The sequence below is a fragment of the Urocitellus parryii genome, chromosome 3, assembly GCF_045843805.1.
Source record: "Urocitellus parryii isolate mUroPar1 chromosome 3, mUroPar1.hap1, whole genome shotgun sequence".
In the NCBI taxonomy this organism is placed as follows: Eukaryota; Metazoa; Chordata; class Mammalia; order Rodentia; family Sciuridae; genus Urocitellus; species Urocitellus parryii.
In genome coordinates this window covers 197,893,293-197,909,960 of record NC_135533.1, presented here as the reverse complement: position 1 = coordinate 197,909,960, position 16,668 = coordinate 197,893,293, and the positions used below count along the sequence as shown (strand labels likewise).

Sequence of the window (16,668 nt, the reverse complement as noted above, 5' to 3'; positions counted from 1 at the left end):
TGCACCCAATCCATTTTTTTTAAAGGCACATAAATAATTTCTAAAAATACCTGTGGTGCAAATTTCTTTTCAAATGCATCTCAAAATCTTGGAAACAGGGACCCTGTCTTTGATGTGCACGGAGGCCTTCTATTTTTTCTTCCCCACTCTTCATGGAAAGGACCGACTTGTGTGAAATGAAGGAAATGATCTTGAGCTTTTTTTCCTTTTCTTAACCTGACCATGTAGTGTTGAAGCTGCTGTCAGGACTTGGGTCTTTTTAATTTCTATAAATTCATAACCAACATACGCATACACTCCTCCCTGCACCGGTTATTCCAGTAGCTGCCACATTAAGGGTGGCACCCAGGGGCCAGGCTTTTCTATCCAAGCAAAAACAAAGCTACTGTCAGTAAAAGCCACTGTCCACCCAACTTAAAGGCACGGCTTGAACTAAGCCTTAAGAATATCAGTACATCTTTTTAAAATGCTTGGCTGGTAATGACTTTGAATTTTGCTAAAGGTGAAGAGGAGGGGAGAAGAAGGATATCTCCCTGCCTGAAAGCTACATGAGAAATAGCTCCCTTTCCATTAACATCTCCCCCCACCACAAAAAAGGCAAAGGAATGGCTTAGAATTTCTGCCTATAAGACTAAAATACCAGGGCATAGAAAAATGCTTTAAACATTTTGCTGTCACTTCATTATATAATTGAATTTATATAATGAATTTTTCTGGGGGAAAAAAAGTTCCATGATGAATTCATACACAAAAAGCTCCATAAACTCTCATGTGCCCAACAATCCATCATTAATACCAATATGGTAAGAGCGAACAATGTGGTTTCAACTGCATTTCCCTTGGAGTGGGGGATATTATGAAGAGTAGGTTCAGATAGAGTGGCTCATCACTTTAAAAAAAAATAAGATAAAAAGTGACTTTAAACTAAAAAGTACTATACAAGTATATAATGACACTTTTTAAGCCCTTGCATTCCAGGCCTCACATGGGCCAGGTAACTCTTCTCTGCTTCTCAAACATTTCTTGCACACAGCCCTGATCTGGTCCTGTAACTCTGAGGAAACTCCAGGGCCCCTGCTGGTCAGGCACATGGAGATTTTGAACCTCATCAGCATAGAATCTTTTTCCAGTTTCTGTACAACTTATTCTTGGTTCCTGTAGTAGTCATCCTACTACACCAAGCTATCTACTGTCTTTCATCTAAAAAGTATGTGATTTAAGAGGTGAACAATTTCACAGCACTGTGCAGAGGGCCCGAAAATCTCTCAAGTGCCCCTGGGGTATCATCTAGAGAAGAGATTTTTTTAGAATGCTGTTAAAAGGGCAAGTACAAAAATCTCCATGGATCCTTTGGATGTCAACAAGCTGACCTGCATGCCCTCTGTCTTTCTGTCCTTCTCTCTGTGGCTGACACCCAAAGCAGGGGAGCTTGCCTGGCTGAGCTGTCTGGAGACCTTTCCTGCTAGCGTCTTCAAAGCCAATCCAAGAGGGCACTCCTCCCTCGCACTGAACCCTGACAGGCGAGTGCTTCCACAAAGGCCCCTCCATGTAAGAGGAGTCAGGAGCTGATGCCCACCAGTCAGCACCCATGTGGGAGCCTCTAGACTCTGGAGGGACCTCCTGTGGTTCTCCCAGGTAAGGACACCATAAAGAAACTGCTTTCAGCAAGTGCGCTGTGCTCTGGAAGTTCTAAGCAGGGCTGGCTCTATGCTGTTGGTTTTTGATTCTCCTTCTTCATTATTCCACTTCCAGGCTGCAGTTGGTTTGATCCGCTCTGGCTTCACATACATGCTGATGCAAGAGCACAGGGGCTTCCTCCTCAGGTCCTGATGTGGGTGGGTGTGGGCAGACTGCAGTAGAGCCAGGCTGGATCAAAAAGCGCTTCCTCCCACAAGACACTGGGAAGGAACTGCCCTACACCAAAGACATCTGAAGGCCTGTCAACCAGTGTACCAGCCTTTTCTGTCTGGTTCTGCTGGGTCCCTGGGCCACCTTTCCTTCACGAGCTTCTCTGGACCCACATCTGTGGACATGAGTGAGACTGACTGAAAGCAAGACAGGACACAAGCTGATGAAGGTGTACTGCAACTGGCCCCTGCCCTGTGATAAAGCTATAGGAACACATGGCTGCCAGAACTTTCTGTCTGGCTCCTTTCCACCAGGACCTATTCCGTTCCCTTTCCCCACACTCTGTAACTGCTCCTGAATGGAATTTGGACCTATACATAAAACAAAGATGTGAGGAAAGCTGATTCTTGGCTCTCACCTCTGGTGGCCAGGTGTTGGAGACTTAGGGAAATTTTCAAGGCCTGTTTTGACCAAGTGTGACCACCTTCCAATACCAACTTCAGGATCTCAGCCCCAGTTATGACATATCTCTACTGCAGGGTCACTCACTACCAGATCAGATGCCCCAGTCTGCATGGTTCCTTTCCCCAGGTAAAATGGGCTCCATGTGTATAAATGCTGAATAGACTGACCTGCAACATCTTCTGTGGGCATAGCTTTAATCTCACACTTTCTTCACCTTTAAGGATCAAGGCATCCAAGATAATTCACCTGAATGGTCCATCCGGCCAGCCAACTACTGACTTAACTGTGTGAACTTAACTCTTAATCGTCTGCCACATAGAGGCTCTTCCCTACACATAAAAATCTAAAATACAGAACACTGTCAGGACAAGATATGGACTGTTTCTAATCAAGTGCATTTCCTAAGTGAATCAGAAGAAAAAACATGTCACTGAAATAAAGTAAAACTATAATCTAAATATTGTTTAAAACAATCCATTTTAATCATCTAAATTATTTACAATACAATAACATGGATCCTTTTAAAGACATTGGATTTTAAAAAATCATCAAGTGATACTTCAAATAACACATTAAAATATATTAATAAAAATTTTTCAGTGCTCAAAACTCCCCCCACCCCTGACATGGGACAGCAGGCTGTAGACAAAAGTGCCTAAAATACAAGTCTTCCCAGTTTGCCCATCACACCAGTTGTTAAGAAAAAAGGTTAATCAACTTGTTTTCAAAATTTCTCCCTATGAAATCTTCCTGGACAGAATGGTGAATCCCAGGACTGTGGCTAAGTGTGGATGATGGACCAAAGCAGAGACCAGACCAGATGGATACAAATCCCCAAACAGAGGATGCCCCAAGTCTTCCCACCGAGGCTCATCTGTCTGCCTGTGACTCACTGGTTGTATACAGAGAGCCACCTGGAGCCTCGAAGATGATTTATGTACAGAGTAAAATGCTTTCCACATTCCAAACATCAAAATGGTTCTGTCATTCACAACAGAGAAAAAAAGAGCCAAGTCAGAGTACATCCTTCCCTCTCTGATGAGCTTTTAGAGATGAGTCTTATCGGGAAAATAAGCTCAAAAGAACTCTAGGTCATTCAAACAATGAGACCATCCCTTAATTACTTTCAGCAACCCAGATAATTCCTTTTTGAATTCACATATCTTGAGCCTGACCCTTCTACAGTTCCAACTGTAACTGTGCATGCCTCACCTCAAATAACGTTGCTGGGGTGGATTTCCTGCAGGTTTCAGTAAGGAGGGCCTAGGAGGAACGGTCACTGCCTATGGTGACTTTTTAGTCCTCATGACTAGTTTCCTGGCTCCTTTCCACCAGGAGCTGCTCCCTTCCTTTTTACGTAAGCCAGTGCTTATGGTTGGGACTTTAGTCCCATCACCAGTTCCCTCTCTCCCTCGGTCCTCCCAGAGAAGTTGTTTGTCAACATGATAGCTTCTGTTCAACTTCTCGAAGATGCACCTAGTGGTGGTCCTTGAACTTCCTGGATTCACCTTCTACCTGTAAAGCTGTGGGGAGGGCACTCCCTACCCTTTCGGTCAAGTCACTCAGACACTGTTCTTCAAGGACACCTGCCTGCCAGATGGACACTAGGACAGGGGTAGGATGGCTAACACAGCCAGTTGCCATTTGTTGACTGTGTAGATACTACATAGATAAGCATCTTCATTTTTGCACAAACTTAATCCGGTAACTTAATTGCTTAAATAAAATCAAACCATAAATAAATCTAAATGCTAAACAATTGTCAACTTTACCTATGACTCCTTGGAAGTTGACAACAAAGGAAAAAGAAAAGTCAGGCCCAAATCAAGTCTCTTGACCACAGCTGTCAGAAATTAGCCAGGGGATGGGAGACACCACCAAGAACCTTGGCTCCTTCCTGCCTTGCGTTTTTGTGGGGAGTGTTGGATTCTCTGCAGATGAAAATTGTGAATCACAAAGATGAATGTCCTTCCTTCAAAGGTGGTGACTCAGAAATGTTACAAGGATGACAGCACTGGGTCAATTCATCTTTTTCAGGGTCTGTCCCCTTATCACACAGAGCTTTGCAGCATGTGGATCTGGGAGATCCAGGAAGAGTAAAGGGTAACTATCTGGGGCATAGGGTGACCACAGACCCTTGCTCCCAGGGCCCTGAGTAGAAAGCTTCCCATTCTAGGGGCAACTAGATGGGTCATTCTACAAACTCAGGCTCACCTTCAGAGACTGGGGTAGGGGAGTGGGGAGGCAAGATCAGCTCAATGTCTTTTCTAGATTCATCTAGAGTCCTCTGGAAGAATTTAATGACATTCTGTTAGGGTTTATTTGGTTAATCACTTTGAAAAATTCCACTTTGAACATGTGTAAGCTAGAAAGAAAGTGACATATATGCCTTCATTGAAGTAATTAAAGTCAAAAGGCTGGTCTATCAAGTGTTGTCAGGAATCCTGAAAGTTTTCTGGGCTTCTCTCTCTCTCAGTGCAACCCACAGGTAACAGATTCTGTCATTTGCTTTCAGAATGACCCTGAACTCACAATTCCCCTAGCACTGCCCAGGTCAGCCGGGAAATCACTCTAGAATCTCAGTTGGGAAATCACTCTAGAATCTGCCCCTCAGACATGGGGCGACACCGATAACAGGAAGAAGCGTCCTGATGTTCTTGGGAGGCCAATAACCCACTTCTTTTTAGCAGCCTCTCCTGCTCCCATTTAAAAATCCCTGCACCTCCAAGATGGGCAGGGGTATGCCCATTTGTTACAAAAAGGAGGCATGAGACTCTGTATTAAAAAACAGAACGGCACAATGGGAATGCTTTAATTGTCACCCACACAGACGAGCGGAAGCTACAGACAAAGAGCCACTACAGATGATGCCCGGAACAGAAGTGAGAATGGCCCAGAACTCTGCCTCTGGTAAAGGTGCCAGGTTTACAGGACTTATTGTGGTGCCCTCACCAGACCCCTCCTCCTCCTCCTCCTCCGTGGCTGCTGGCATCTCCTGCATCTCCTCTGGGGAAGCCTGAGGCCGGCTCGGGTAACTTCTGCTGCCTGAGACAGTCACGTGTGCTCGGGACCTCTCACCTGAGGTCTCTGGGTGCTGAACTGGCGTGGAGGTAGCTAGGCCCGGGAGAGAAATGTGGTCACCTGTGTCATCTTCTTCAAAGTCGTTAAGGCAGTACACTTCATCCAGGTCAACATCCAGTGTCCGGAAGCCCTTGGTGACCACACCGGGCCGGGGGTCCAGGATGCCCCCAAGGTGAGGCTGGGCCAGCTGCTGCCAGTGGTGAAGGGTGGCAGAACCTTGCAGGAAAAAAAAAAGAGAGAGAGAGAGAAGGAGGGGGTAAGGGGGAGATTTAGGATGGACTCTAAGATACTGTGGCAAGGATGACAGCACTGGGTCAATTCATCTTTTTCAGGGTCTGTCCCCTTATCACACAGAGCTTTGCAACATGTGGATCTGGGAAATCCAGGAAGAGTAATGATGCTTAGTGTGAACCCAGGGTAGGGCCTAGCCTGCTCTGGGACTGCAGAAGGCATATCATTATAGCTGCCTTAGCCCTTCCCGTTGTGAAATAATCACTAATCCCCACCACACCCAGAGGGGGCACCAATTTAAGCAATCAACCTTTTATTTGGGAGGGGGGTACTAGGGGTTGAACCCATGGCATCACACATGTCAGACAAAAGCTCTATCACTCCCAGCTTCTTAATTTTTATTTTAAAACAGGGTCTTGCTAAGTTGCCCAGGCTGACCTCAAACTTGCAAACCTCCTTCAGCCTCCTGAGTAGCTGGTATTATAGGTGTGCACCACCATGCTGGGCTCAAACAATTTTTTAAGTAAAATGTTACACTGTATGTCAAGGATGTTTGGTGATGCTCTTTATTTTAATCAACCAATGCCAACGCCCCAAACCAACACAGCATCATTTTACAAATACAAGAGGGAAAAAACATGGGGCTGGGGGTGCATATATACCAATTTCGTGCCAAATACAGACCGCTGGGAACAAGGAAGGCTGAGACTATACAAAATCCACCCCAGAGAAAAGCAAAAGGAAATTAAAGCACACGGAGGTAAGTGATAGTCTGATTGTCACCTCCTTTACTTGGGTTATCTGCATTCTGCCAGCAACCTTGAAAGGCTGTAGGGTTAGGGAGGGGGAACTGGGTTGAGAGAGGTGTGATTTAAGAACACAGTAAGTCTGCACAGAGGTCTAAAGCCAAGCAGCCAATCTCTTCAGTGACACCAGACCCTGGGACTCAGATGACATTGTGGAAGGTCTGTAATAACACCGGAGTGTGTCTTTGAGGACTTCAAGGTGTCCCAGGTGTGGTACAAAGATAAGTGTTCCAAGGCCAAGCATGCTTGGGAAACCTAGGTTCAGAGGTGTGTTTGGGGAAGAACATCTCACCACCTGCTCTGGTGGCTTGAGTTTCTGCCCAGCCTATTTGATAGAACAAGCCTTTTCTCCCCTTGAAACACTTAGTCATGCCTCACATGAAACCAGCGTTCTGGGGACAACCTGGGAGACTGGGAGTTCAGGATCTACTATATAAAGACAGGAGTCACCCAAACATAGCCACACAAATAAAAACCCAATGCTCAAGACATAGGTGTTTAGAGAGGCATTGAAAGTGCTCTTAGATACCCACCTCAAGATCTGCCCCAGCCTTATATGTGCACAGGTAGGAAGGCAACCCACTTAACCTGCATCTACTGAGTATAAATTAAAAAATATTCTACTTGCAAAAAAGGAAAAAGCTAACACAGAGGTGAACATAACAAAAGAAGTTATATCCCAGACCTGTCAGAACATCTAAAGCAGTTGTTATCAACTGGGGATAATTCTGCCTGCCCCCCTAGGGATCAGTTGCCCAAGTCTGGAGACATTTTTGGTTGTCACAACTGTGAAGGGAGAGAAGGATGCTTATGACACCTCGTGGGCAGAGGCCAGAGATGGTGCTGAACATCCTAAACTGCACAGGACAGTTCCACCACAAAGAATGATCCAGTCTCAATTGTCACCAGCGATGAGACTGAGAAGCCCTGTTCTGGAGCTGTGGTTCTTAATGTTCAGATCTCCTGAGAATCTGAAGGAGGCCGCAGACCCTTAGGGAGTTCATGTGCCAGCAACGCTATGCAGATATGGTCAGGGGTTCAGAGGGATCCCAAGTGCCCAGTGCTACAGCATCTGTTTTATAAAGCTACCTTGTATCGAGACACATCTGTACGCCTGTCTCAGTGCTTTGACATGCATCATATCAACTAAATGGTTTTACATATGAGTCCATTAATTCACTCCTCAAAACCACCCTAGGCAGCAAGAATTATCACTCACTCACACATGCCAGGTGGAAAATGGAGCATTCCTGAAGTTTGATGATTTTTCAAAATCAATTAGTTATGGCAGAGGCAGGTTTCAGTGACAAAGGCCAGGTTCTTACACTGCCCCCTCCCTAATGTACAGGTCTGAGAACAAGCCAGGGCATCAGTGTTCTGGTCAGGAAGCAGGGCAAGGTGAGCAGCAGTGGGTGGCCCCCAGCTGCATTAAAAAGTCAACAGCAAAATTCCCAGGTGGGTGTCTAGGTCCCAGCAGGAGACCCACACATTCCTGCGGGGGGCCAGGGGCTTCTCTGCCACTATTGGGACTCCCATTCATACTATCCAAGGGCCCACTGGCTGTGCCGGCACATTTCCTAGCAATAAAACAGTATCAGGGAGAAGACTTAAGCCACTGTCATGTCTAACTTGGGACTGCACCCTAGGGTCTTAAATGATGACAAGAAATTCCCAGTACAACATGTCCATGTCTCCTCGACCTGTGGAAGGGAGGCCAAGAGACTCTGGAAAGTGAAGAACAGTGGAAAGGAAGTGTCAGCTTTCCTCATTCCTCCTAAAAGGGGCTCAGGATGCTTAAAATCCACTGGGAAAGGACTCAGGGAAGCTGGAGGTCTAAGCCCTTGGAAGAGTCCCATAGGCTTGGATCTTCCACCTGTTTCACAGGTTACCCCTCAGTCACCCACTCATGGATGGGGCTCTAGAAATGAGGCTACAGTGGGTCTTTTGTTTGGATTTAAGGAGGCTACAGAAATGCATGGAATTAATCCATTCCCTGAAACCACATAGCCTAAGAAACTCAGTACAATTTCCCCTGAAATATGCTGAATGGTGTATCATACTTCAATTTTTACCCCACGCCTTGGGCATCCCCTATTCACATAAGAATAGTCGACCTTTACTGACCACTTAAGTGTCAAACACTCTTCTGAGAGGTCTATGTCTATAAGTTGTTTAGTTTTCACGATAACCCTGTCATCTCTATTTTACAGACAAGGACACTGAGCACAGGGAAGTAAAAGTAACTTCCAGAAGGCACACAGGTGGCAAGCAGCTCATCCGGGCCTGAAACTGAGACAGGGAACGTGTCCATTCTCATATATGTAAAGCCTCAGGAGTCCAGAAAATAACGTCCCTGAATGGGCTCGCCAGTCCCCATGCAGGCGTTTTATATGCTGCACAAGTGACTCCTGGTGAAAGCCATCTCCAGCCCAACTGTTCAATTTCAGATATGCCAGGCTGTGGGGCTCAGGAACCCTTTACTTCTTACTGGTTCTCAGGCTCCAGCAGGGGTTTGCTGAACCCAGCACCTGTGCAGAACACCTCCTACCTCCCAGCCCTGCCACATCCTCAGCCAGAACCAACACCTAGGAATTCTACCCATCTCCTGGCTGCCTGAAGTCCTTCATGTAACACAAAGAGGCATGAAAATTAAAGAGTAAATATGAATCACATATTCAAAGCTGATCCCAGATTGCCAATTTCCTAGGCTTCTTCTTCTTCTTTTTTTTTTTTTCCAGTTCACTACCTTGCCTAGCTTCCTTTACAGAGCAGGAGAAGCACTGTGCTGTTAGCTAATATCACCTAGGACCTAGGACCTGCTTAATCAAATGGGTAAGGAATGGTCTGTCTGCTAAGATCCTCATGATTACAGGCTGGGGAAAGAGGCAAACTTTGAGTTCCTGGTTGGCACCAAAACCAAAGAGTTCTACAGAACAAGGGTGTGGAGAGCAGGGAAAACATAATTATGGTCACGGCCCCTTCCCTCTGTCTGCTTTCTTCCACACCCCACTGTTTTATCTGAAAAGTTTTCCTCTAAAGAGAAGAAAACCAAATCTACTATGTCAGAAGAGCATTGGGGCTTAAAAGTCAGAATAAAACCTGCAGGATAACACACAGCTTAGAAGTGTATGCTTTCCCTCATTACATAGTAAGTCGTTTCTTTGGAAGTATCGCCTCAGTTATAATGAATCAGAAAGAAGAACAAAACAGAGGGAAGAAACACCACCTTCCTCAGTCTTTTTAACACTGATTTATCCCTCTTTCCAGTTGGAATATTTTGTTTGTTCTTTTACCTGCTTAAAACTCATAAGATGCAGACCTAAGAGTGCTAGGCTAGCATTCTTAAACATCTAGCTCAGCTATTTCGGTTGACACAATAAGCAGATGGCAAGATTAATCAAATGGGTAAGAAATGGTCTGTCTGCTAAGATCCCACCTAGCACTCTCCAAGGGCTTCAGCCTAGATGCCTTCACCTAGGCTGGTAGATGGAGATCAAGGGAATCCTGTCAGGTTCTCATCTGGGTCAATGGAAAAGGATAATGTAGGAACATGATGCCAGCACAATGCTGGCCCAGGTCTCAACACTGATACCTGGGCCCTTGAGACCTGAGCTGCTGGAACTAGAGTAAATTTGAGGTGCCTAAGTTTTAATAAGTATCTGTTGGGTGCTAGGCACAATACAAAACACACTGCATTAACTCTTCACCACAATCTATTTAACGACTATAAGCCTATTTCACAAATAAGGAAAACAGCTAAATAGATGGGTTATCTTATCAAATACTATAGTTACAGGGTACAGAAGCTAAGCTTCAGGCAGACTTCTATGTCACATCCCCCCTTATCAAATTAAACACAGTAACACAACAATTATAGAAGGAGTAATAAAATATTGCTTGTATTTTAAACAGCTAAGAAATCAGAGAACTACAAAATGGAGCCCAAAGGATCTTTATCATGAGGATGAGTTACAGGGTGTAGTGATAAGACATGACTTTTTAATGGTAGTAATTTAGCTTCTTGGGAACAGGGTGCTACAAATGAAATTTATCTTGCATATCAAGTGGGATTTTCTCTTATTCTATTAACTTATCACAAAAATATTTCTAAGTCAGAGGTTAGAAGAAATAAAGATGAATTGGTCAAAATAAATTTTTAAAAATCTCATTCTGCAATATACTTGGGAAATTAATCCAAAAAACATATTCTTAGATGATCCAATGAAACACAGTAAAATAAAGAAAGGAAAGGATAGAGATGATAACATCCAATGATCTTTGAGAGACAAAGGAAGGAAAAGAAAAGAAAGGCAGAAAGGAAAATTGCAGAAATGGAAGATTTTATTGAAAGGAAAACAGACATAATTGAAAATCAGAAAACAATTGCCAAGCTTACAACTGAATAAATAATTTTAAAAAAAGAATGAGCCATCCCTTTTCTGAAATCTAGAAAGGCCCTAAATTATACAATTAAAAATTACCATGGAGACAAAAAACAGCCCATTTTCTTCCCTCCTTTGGAAAATAAAGGATTTTGTCATGTCTTGAATCTTTAACAAGCACAACCTAATCTTACAGCCTGCATTTTCAACAGGGAAAAAACAGATGTCTTTGAGGTGAGAAAAATTATACTCCTTTTAGGCACAGAATATATATTTTTATATTTGACATATATCTACATATAGATTATATATGAAGTACATAAATGATATTTCTGTGATATTAAAATTGCATGGTGGGTGCAATTAGGTAAAAGTGTCTAAAAATGGTTCTTAAAGAGGTAATAAATGTTGAGAAGTATTGACTCACAGAAATTTTGGCTTTGCATCAGAAATGTAATGCAGAATTCTAAAACACCTTCTCAAAGTCTCTGTGGGTTTCCACACTAAAGGAGTGAAAAATGAAAACTACAAACATGGTGGCTCTTGGCAGGTAGCAGTAGGCACAGGGAAAATGTTTTATAATACCCAAAGCAAAAAACGAAAAAAGGAGAAAGAAAACAAAAGTTGAGTTTTTCCATGAGTCTAATCAACCAAGAAGCCCTGACACTAAAAAGTGAACTGCCCCTGCAAAAGGGTGGCTTAAACTAGAGAGCTACAAAGCTCACTGGCCTACACAGCTACCCTTTCCTGGTCACCAAACTGCAGACTCTAGGAGTCTTGCTCGGAACACTGCATCTGTAGAAAGCCATACTCTTTGTATGAAGATCAAATCAGAACACATGAGCCCACAGATCATTTTCACGTGGTTATTGAAAAAGAAAAAAGAGAAAAAATTATGGTAGTTGCTTGGCACTACTCCTTGATGGCAAAATGTCTAACAAGTGAAAGTGTGAGCTCCCTACATTCCTCAGGCATGGCTAATGGGTCTGTCGGCAGTGCCTCTGCCTCTCCAAAAGGTCTCATATCTAAGGCACTAAGGCAAAAGCAAGAGAATTAGAAGGCTACTGTGTGCATCTCCCTGGGGTTACTTCGGTGGCCGGGGCATGCACTGCCAAACCCACTGAGGCAGCAACAAGGCCAGGTTATGGGCCACCCTCAGAGGAACTCGAACCAGCAGCGTGGGTGGCTGTCACGGAAGAAAAAGGAGTAGGTGTGGCAGCGGTGGCCACGCCTACTGTGGTGGATGAGGGACCACAGGGAGTCGCTCAGGAGGACAGAGAGGGGCCGTGGCCCCTTGCGATCACCTTCCAGCGGCTTGACGATCTGCAGCTTCTCGGGCAGGTAGGAGCGGCTGCTGAAGGACATGCCCGAGAAGCCAGTGAACTCGGAGCAGCGCGAGTGCGTGCCCAGCGACATGATGCTCTCGGTGGGCGTGAGGGAGCCGCTGCGCAGCTCGCCCTTCTCCGCCAGCTCCCGCAGCTTCCTCTCCTGCTCCTCCTCGAAGAACCTCCGCTCGGACAGGTAGTTCTCCCGGCGGAGAGACAGCCGCCGCAGGGCCGTCTCCAGGTCATGGGAGCCGGGCGTGCCTGGTGTGCCTGGCTTCTTGCTCCGCCCCTCGTTCCTGCAAGAAGAAATGCCATGAGGGTGCAGCGGGGCAGCCGGCAGGACTGTTGAGATGGGACAGACCCAGAGGACAGCTCCAGGGTGGGCAGCTTGGCTCTGCACGCAGGACTAAGGAAACCAAGGCCAGCGGCTGAAATGGAGGCAAGAATGGAGAAACAAATGCCTGTCGCCAAGAACTACTTCACTCTGTGGGTGTGAACTAGTGTTTTTTTCAGAAGGGCCATGGCACTAGGGTAGAATGAAAACTGAAGTAAAATTCACCCCCTAGTAGCATCTCCCTCCTGAGCCTGCAGGAAGAAACCTTCCATAGGCTGCAGTTCCTCGCTGCCAGAAGGGCAGCCAGCTAGTTCAAGAAGAGGCTTCTCTTTCCTCTTGAATTAAAGGAGCTGAATTTTAACTCTAAAGCAAATCAGCTCTGATCAAGGAGCTTCTCATCTGTCTTACTCTGTTGGTCCAGAAGAATCAGTTTTGATAAATAAGAGGACAAGGGTGTAGAAAGTAGGCAGTGCAGGGTTGGGGTCAGGATCTGCAGGACTTCAGGACAGGGAGGAACTGACCACTGCACAAAGCGCCCAACCTGCAGACCCACAACATGGCAGACATTTGCTAGGTGACTGGGATGCCTGCACCCCACCTCCACAACAAACAAGACAGAGAGCCTGAGTCCTAAGCATTTTCAACATTCAACTACAAAGGGGTTCACAAAACAAATGTCAGTGATGATTAATGGAAAAACATATTTATCAATCCTCTTCTTCAACAGAAAAGCATCAACTTGTTACACCTCTTTCAACTGGGTAAAATATCAGTCTCAAGGATAAGGATGAGCTTGGTGGGTTTGTAGAATGTATTTGGAGAAGTACAGGTCTAATTTTCCAGGCAATTCTCATCAAGCTCCCTCTGATGACTAATGAGCCTGTGGTTCAACCCATACTACCTCTCTTCTCTCCAAAACAGACACAGAAAACTCCCAGCTCACTCACCCCAGATCTGCTGCTTCAGTTTCCAAGATAATGCTGTTGGTCTTGTTATCAAGGACAACATTGCCAACATCACTGCCATAGAAGCTGGACCGGGGGGTGCTGACACAGCTGGACAGGAGGGAGTTCATGGCTGAGGACTGGTTGGAGCCAGGGATGTTCATGGGAGAAGGGGTCAGTGACCTCTGCTTGACAACCTGGTTGATGTTTCTCACAGTCTCAAAGACACGCTTCTGGTGACTGCAGAGAACACACAACATCCATGAGTAAGCAAGTTAGATCTCCCACAAAAGACCAACTGATGGCCCACAAAGACACCTGGCCCTCAAGAAACCCCTGAGCAGTCTACTATATCCTGTGCTTTCAACATCTTTCTTAGGGTGTTGGGTGCCTCCTTCATAAAGTGAAACCAGAAGACTCAACACTCACTGATTCCAAGACTGTAATGCACAGTTGTATACTAAAGGTGATACTAGCAAAGATGACATTGCTTTTCATGTCCCGAAAGCTTGACCTACAAGTAAAAACACTTAAGTATAACTTATGTTGGGCTGGGGTTGTGGCTCAGTGGTAGAGCACTTGCCTAGCACATGCGAGGCCCTGGGTTCGAGCCTCAACACCACATAAAAAAATAAATAAATAAAACAAAAGCATTGTGTCTGGCTACAACAACAACAAAAAAAGTAAAACTTATGTCTCCTAGCAACTACTCTTCTTTCATAATATCCACTCTAAAGCAAGCTCTAGGTGGGCAGTGTTCACTATTGAGCACTGAAGCAGCAACAAGGCCAGGTTATGGGCCACCCATAATCCTGGCTATGCTATCACAGTGCAGCTCAATAAATCTTTGTAAAAGGAATATTTATTGACCATTCCTATTTAAAAAAAAAAGCAAGACCCCAAATCAGTCTTAAATTTCCGGAATGAAATGATAAATATCAGATTTTTCTATTTTCACAAACAGCTATTTCTAAGAGCAGAACCACACTTTGATGCTAATTCATTCTCTTTTGAGGAGAAAAGGGTAGATATGTTCCATAATGGCGTTTCCTTTGGGGCCACAGAGGGCTTCCTTCGCATGAGTACTGAAGTCCTTTGGACACTGACACACCCAGGGTCCCATTAAAGATCTTTCTGTGGAGTATGGATACAGAGAAAACACCACAAAACCTGGTCTACAGGTTCCTTATAATAAGCACCTTGGAGCAGGCCAAGCACCAGATCTTAAGTTAGGAAGAGAGATGTTGAAGCTGATGTCCCTACATGCATTCAGAAAGGAAATTGAAGCCTTGCTCACACCACTGAAGAGCCCTCTGCACATAGTGGGGTCATAGTGGGGCTTGATAAATATTTGTAGAACAAATATTTGTTGACCGAGCCTATATGCGCGTCAGGTCCTGGGTTTGATCCTCAACACCACATACAAATAAATAAATAATAAAATAAAGGTATTTTAAAAAAAGCAAGACTTAAAATTGATCTTAAATTTGTACAATGAGAGGATAAATATCCAATTTCTTTCTTTTTTAGAAACTGCTATTTCTAAGAGCAGAATCATACTTCAATGCTTCACCTCTTCTTTTCCAACTTTCTAGAAGTTTGTAATACATCTTCACAACCTCTCAAGAGGAGATGAGGGATGATGTTAACTGCATTCTCTTATGTCCCTTTATCACCTGGGAAGGACCACAGTCATTACTGTTGATACCTAAGACCTACACACATGCTAGATTTTGAGCACCATGGGTCACAAGTCATTCTCTGGGAGATTTAGCGCTATAAAAGTGGTTTAGCCTTACGTGATGTCTGGAGACTCAGGCTCTTCCAACTGCAACTCCTTGCGCATCGTTCCCTCAATCTCTGCAGCCAAGGAGTCCTGAGAAAAGCCAGAAGACACATGAAAAGAGAGCAGCAATTCAAAGGGTCTTTCTCTATAAGAAGCTTGTAGCCAGGGGAGCCATTAAAGAGTAAACTGAGGCATCAGAAACCCATAGACTTTCTGAAACACAACACAAGGTTAAGAGCATTCTCTATGGTCTCTATGGTTAGAGACCCTGGCTATGCTATCACAAAGGCAGGTTCTGAACATGGCTGCACCATCAGGCCCTGAGTATAATGTCTAAAGTGCTGCTGAGTGTCTGAAAGATCCCATGTTCCCTTAGCCAAACCACAGAGCTACAACTATGGCCACGAAGAAGAACAGAGAATTGGGAGGGCAGAGGGGAGTGTGTTCAGAACAGTGGGGACAGATGAGTTTGAAAATACCCCCAAGCTTATAAATGGTTAGCTATGACATCACAGCCCACGTGGGCCACACTAAGTTATTGTCCTCCCAGGCCACAGGGTCTGCTGCAGCCCCTTGGCTCACCCAGGATTCTGGTACTGAGGTTGGATGAAGGCCCTCCAACTTTACTTCCTAGGCAGGTACTCCCCACCTTTATAGAGCAGTCTAGTTCTGCACTAGATAGAGTCTCTATGTAGACCACTGGGTTGTGGGCACTATCAACTCTAGGCCTCTGTCCTTAACCTCCCCTGGCCTCCCACAAGGGAAGGCCCTCTCCCCACCAACCCACCCACCTTCTCTATGAAAGGCATGATTCCTGTTCCACTAGGAGCCTTGCATTTGCTCCCAAGCAGACCCCAAACATAAGTTCTTGCTAGTTTTCTGAACAGTTCACTCATTTCTCTTTCTACCTAGGTTGTGAGCTTTGGGATGAGGGAAGAGCCAGTCAATGATGACTTCTCACTTCCCCAGTGGTCCAGGCTCCAAGCTGAGACTCAACAATATAGACTGCCTGATGGAACCCCCTCTCCTATACCACCCACTGCTCCTTGCTATTTGAGGAAGAACCTAACACAGTCCCTCCTCACAGTGATGTGGCAGATGCCCATGGGGTCACATGTGTTCAGAAAAGCAGCTGCTGAGCACCAGGGGAAGACATGGAGGTAGGATAACCTAAGGGGAGGGCTAACTCCACGCTAACCCACAGAACTTTTGGCAGTAATGGAATGTCCTCTATACTGTCAACATGATGGCCACTAGCCTAGCACTTGAAATGTGGCCAGTATGACTGAAGACTGACTTTTTAATTGTACTTAATTTTAATTATTTAAATTTACATAGTCAGGTGTGGCCAGTGCTTCCCAGCGGGCAGTGCATGGAATCTCCTGGGCATCATCTCCTGGGCCCCATGGTCCGCAGGGACACTCCAGTCTGAAGCTGAACCAAGTGTGGAGACGGCAGAGGAGCCA

General features: G+C 45.1%; 1 protein-coding gene across 4 annotated transcripts in view; it reads right to left on the bottom strand.

The window, feature by feature from the left end:
- LOC144253679 (trafficking kinesin-binding protein 1) overlaps window positions 1–16,668 on the bottom strand; it is a 115,870-nt gene that overhangs the window by 9,294 nt on the left and 89,908 nt on the right. For 2 of the 4 annotated variants that reach the window (XM_077796278.1, XM_077796280.1), the window contains exons 11-14: window positions 15,216–15,292; window positions 13,420–13,656; window positions 12,118–12,434; window positions 5,392–5,610 (exon numbers count right to left, since the gene is read on the bottom strand). In XM_077796278.1, coding sequence (XP_077652404.1) covers window positions 5,392–5,610; window positions 12,118–12,434; window positions 13,420–13,656; window positions 15,216–15,292 — 850 coding nt within the window. Of the gene's footprint in view, window positions 1–5,265; window positions 5,611–12,117; window positions 12,435–13,419; window positions 13,657–15,215; window positions 15,293–16,668 lie in introns of all 4 variants that reach the window. The other 2 variants (XM_077796277.1, XM_077796279.1) reach the window with 2 other exon arrangements.